The sequence below is a fragment of the Coturnix japonica genome, unplaced genomic scaffold, assembly GCF_001577835.2.
Source record: "Coturnix japonica isolate 7356 unplaced genomic scaffold, Coturnix japonica 2.1 chrUnrandom544, whole genome shotgun sequence".
Taxonomy (NCBI): Eukaryota; Metazoa; Chordata; class Aves; order Galliformes; family Phasianidae; genus Coturnix; species Coturnix japonica.
Window position 1 is genome coordinate 16,648 of NW_015439925.1, and position 2,399 is coordinate 19,046.

Sequence of the window (2,399 nt, forward strand, 5' to 3'; positions counted from 1 at the left end):
CCTTTACCCCCTTTACCCCCTGCCCTATATTACCCCCTTTACCCCCTTATCCCCCCTTATCCCCTACCCCCCTGCCCCTATGACCCCTATTACCCCCTTTACCCCCTTTACCCCCCTCACCCCCTTTACCCCCTTATTCCCATTCCCCCCCTTCCCTATTACCCCCTTTACCCCTTTTACCTTTACCCCCTTTAACCCTTACCCCTTATCATCCCCTATGACCCCCTTTACCCCCTTACCCCCCTTATCCCCTATGACCCCCTTACCCCCTTTACCCCCATAGCCCCCTTAGCCCCCTTATCCCCTTTACCCCCTTTACCCCTTTTTCCCCTTACCCCTTATCCCATTACCCCCCTTTAACCGCCCCATATCCGCCCCTAAGGCCCCCTTAATCCCCTATGACCCCCTTTACCCCTTGCCCCCTTAACCCCCCTTCATCCCCTCATGACCCCTTACCCCCTTGCCCCCTTACACCCTTACCCCTCATGACCCTTTCCCCTTACCCCCTTTACCCCTTAGCCCCTTATCCCCTGCCCACCCCTACCCCTATGACCTTACCGCCTATATCCCGCCCTTATCCCTATGACCCCCCTTACCCGCCCCCTTTGGTACCCTTTATCCCTCTGCCCCCCTTACCCCCTTTTACCCCCAATAGCCCCTTAGCCCCTTATCCCCCTTTAACCCCTTACCCCCTCCCCCCTTACCCCCCCTTACCGCCCCCGCCTCCCCCCTTTTCCACCCCACGACACTTGGTCCCCCCAGGTCGCAGCCCAGGCAGACAGGAGAGGGGGTAAAAGGGGCTAAGGGGGTAAAGGGGTAAAGGGGGTGGGGGGGTCAGGGGGATAGAGGGCAGGGGGTGATGGGGTCTCTATGGGTCCCGCTGTGTCCCTATGGGTCTCTATGGGTCCCGCTGTGTCTCTATGGGTCCCACTGTGTCCCTATGGGTCCTGCTGTGTCTCTATGGGTCCCGCTGTGTCCCTATGGGTCCCGCTGTGTCTCTATGGGTCCCACTGTGTCTCTATGGGTCCTGCTGTGTCCCTATGGGTCCCGCTGTGTCTCTATGGGTCTCTATGGGTCCCGCTGTGTCTCTGTGGGTCCTGCTGTGTCTCTATGGGTCCTGCTGTGTCCCTATGGGTCCCACTGTGTCCCTATGGGTCCCACTGTGTCCCTGTGGATCCTATTGCAGATCTATGGGTCCCGCTGTGTCTCTATGGGTCTTGCTGTGTCTCTATGGGTCCCACTGTGTCTCTATGGGTCTCTATGGGTCCCGCTGTGTCTCTATGGGTCCCACTGTGTCTCTATGGGTCCCGCTGTGTCCCTATGGGTCTCTATGGGTCCCTGTGTGTCTCTATGGGTCCCGCTGTGTCTCTATGGGTCCCGCTGTGTCCCTATGGGTCTCTATGGGTCCCTGTGGGTCTCTATGGGTCCTGCTGTGTCTCTATGGGTCTCTATGGGTCCCTGTGGGTCTCTATGGGTCCTGCTGGGTCTCTATGGGTCTCTATGGGTCCCGCTGTGTCTCTATGGGTCCCGCTGTGTCTCTATGGGTCCCGCTGTGTCTCTATGGGTCCCATTGTGTCCCTATGGGTCCCATTGTGTCCCTATGGGTCTCTATGGGTCCCTGTGGGTCTCTATGGGTCCTGCTGTGTCTCTATGGGTCTCTATGGGTCCTGCTGTGTCCCTATGGGTCTCTATGGGTCTCTATGGGTCCCATTGTGTCCCTATGGGTCCTGCTGTGTCTCTATGGGTCTCTATGGGTCCTGCTGTGTCTCTATGGGTCTCTATGGGTCCCATTGTGTCCCTATGGGTCCTGCTGTGTCTCTATGGGTCTCTATGGGTCTCACTGTGTCCCTATGGGTCTCTATGGGTCTCTATGGGTCTCTATGGGTCCCTGTGTGTCCCTGTGACTCACGGCGCGGATGGCGAGCCAGACTTGCAGGTAGCAGAGCACGATGATGGCCAGGGGGAAGAAGCAGCAGGTGACCATCAGCACCACCATGTACGACTGCACCCCGGGGTCCGAGCTGCCGCTGAACACGTCGGGGCCGCACGACGTCTTCAGCCCGTGGGGCCAGTACCTAAGGGGGGCACTTATGGGGCGCTATGGGGCACCATGGGGTGCTATGGGGCGCTATGGGGTCTTAATGGGGCACTATGGGGCACCGTGGGGTACTATGGGGTCTTTATGGGGCGCTATGGGGCGCTATGGGGTACTATGGGGCGCTATGGGGTACTATGGGGCGCTATGGGGCGCTATGGGGTGCTATGGGGCGCTATGGGGCGCTATGGGGTGCTATGGGGTGCTATGGGGCGCTATGGGGTGCTATGGGGTATTAATGGGGCGCTATGGGGCACTTATGGGGTGCTATGGGGTCTTAATGGGGCACTATGGGGCGCCATGG

The 2,399-nt window shown here is 59.1% G+C and overlaps 1 protein-coding gene across 1 annotated transcript in view; it reads right to left on the reverse strand.

Annotated features, from left to right (window-relative positions):
* LOC107307320 (red-sensitive opsin-like) overlaps positions 1-2,399 on the reverse strand; it is a gene marked incomplete at its 5' end in the record, with an annotated part of 15,747 nt that overhangs the window by 6,457 nt on the left and 6,891 nt on the right. The window contains one exon of the mRNA XM_032441761.1: positions 1,889-2,098. Within this exon, the coding sequence (XP_032297652.1) occupies positions 1,889-2,098 (210 nt within the window). The remainder of the gene's footprint in view (positions 1-1,888; positions 2,099-2,399) is intronic.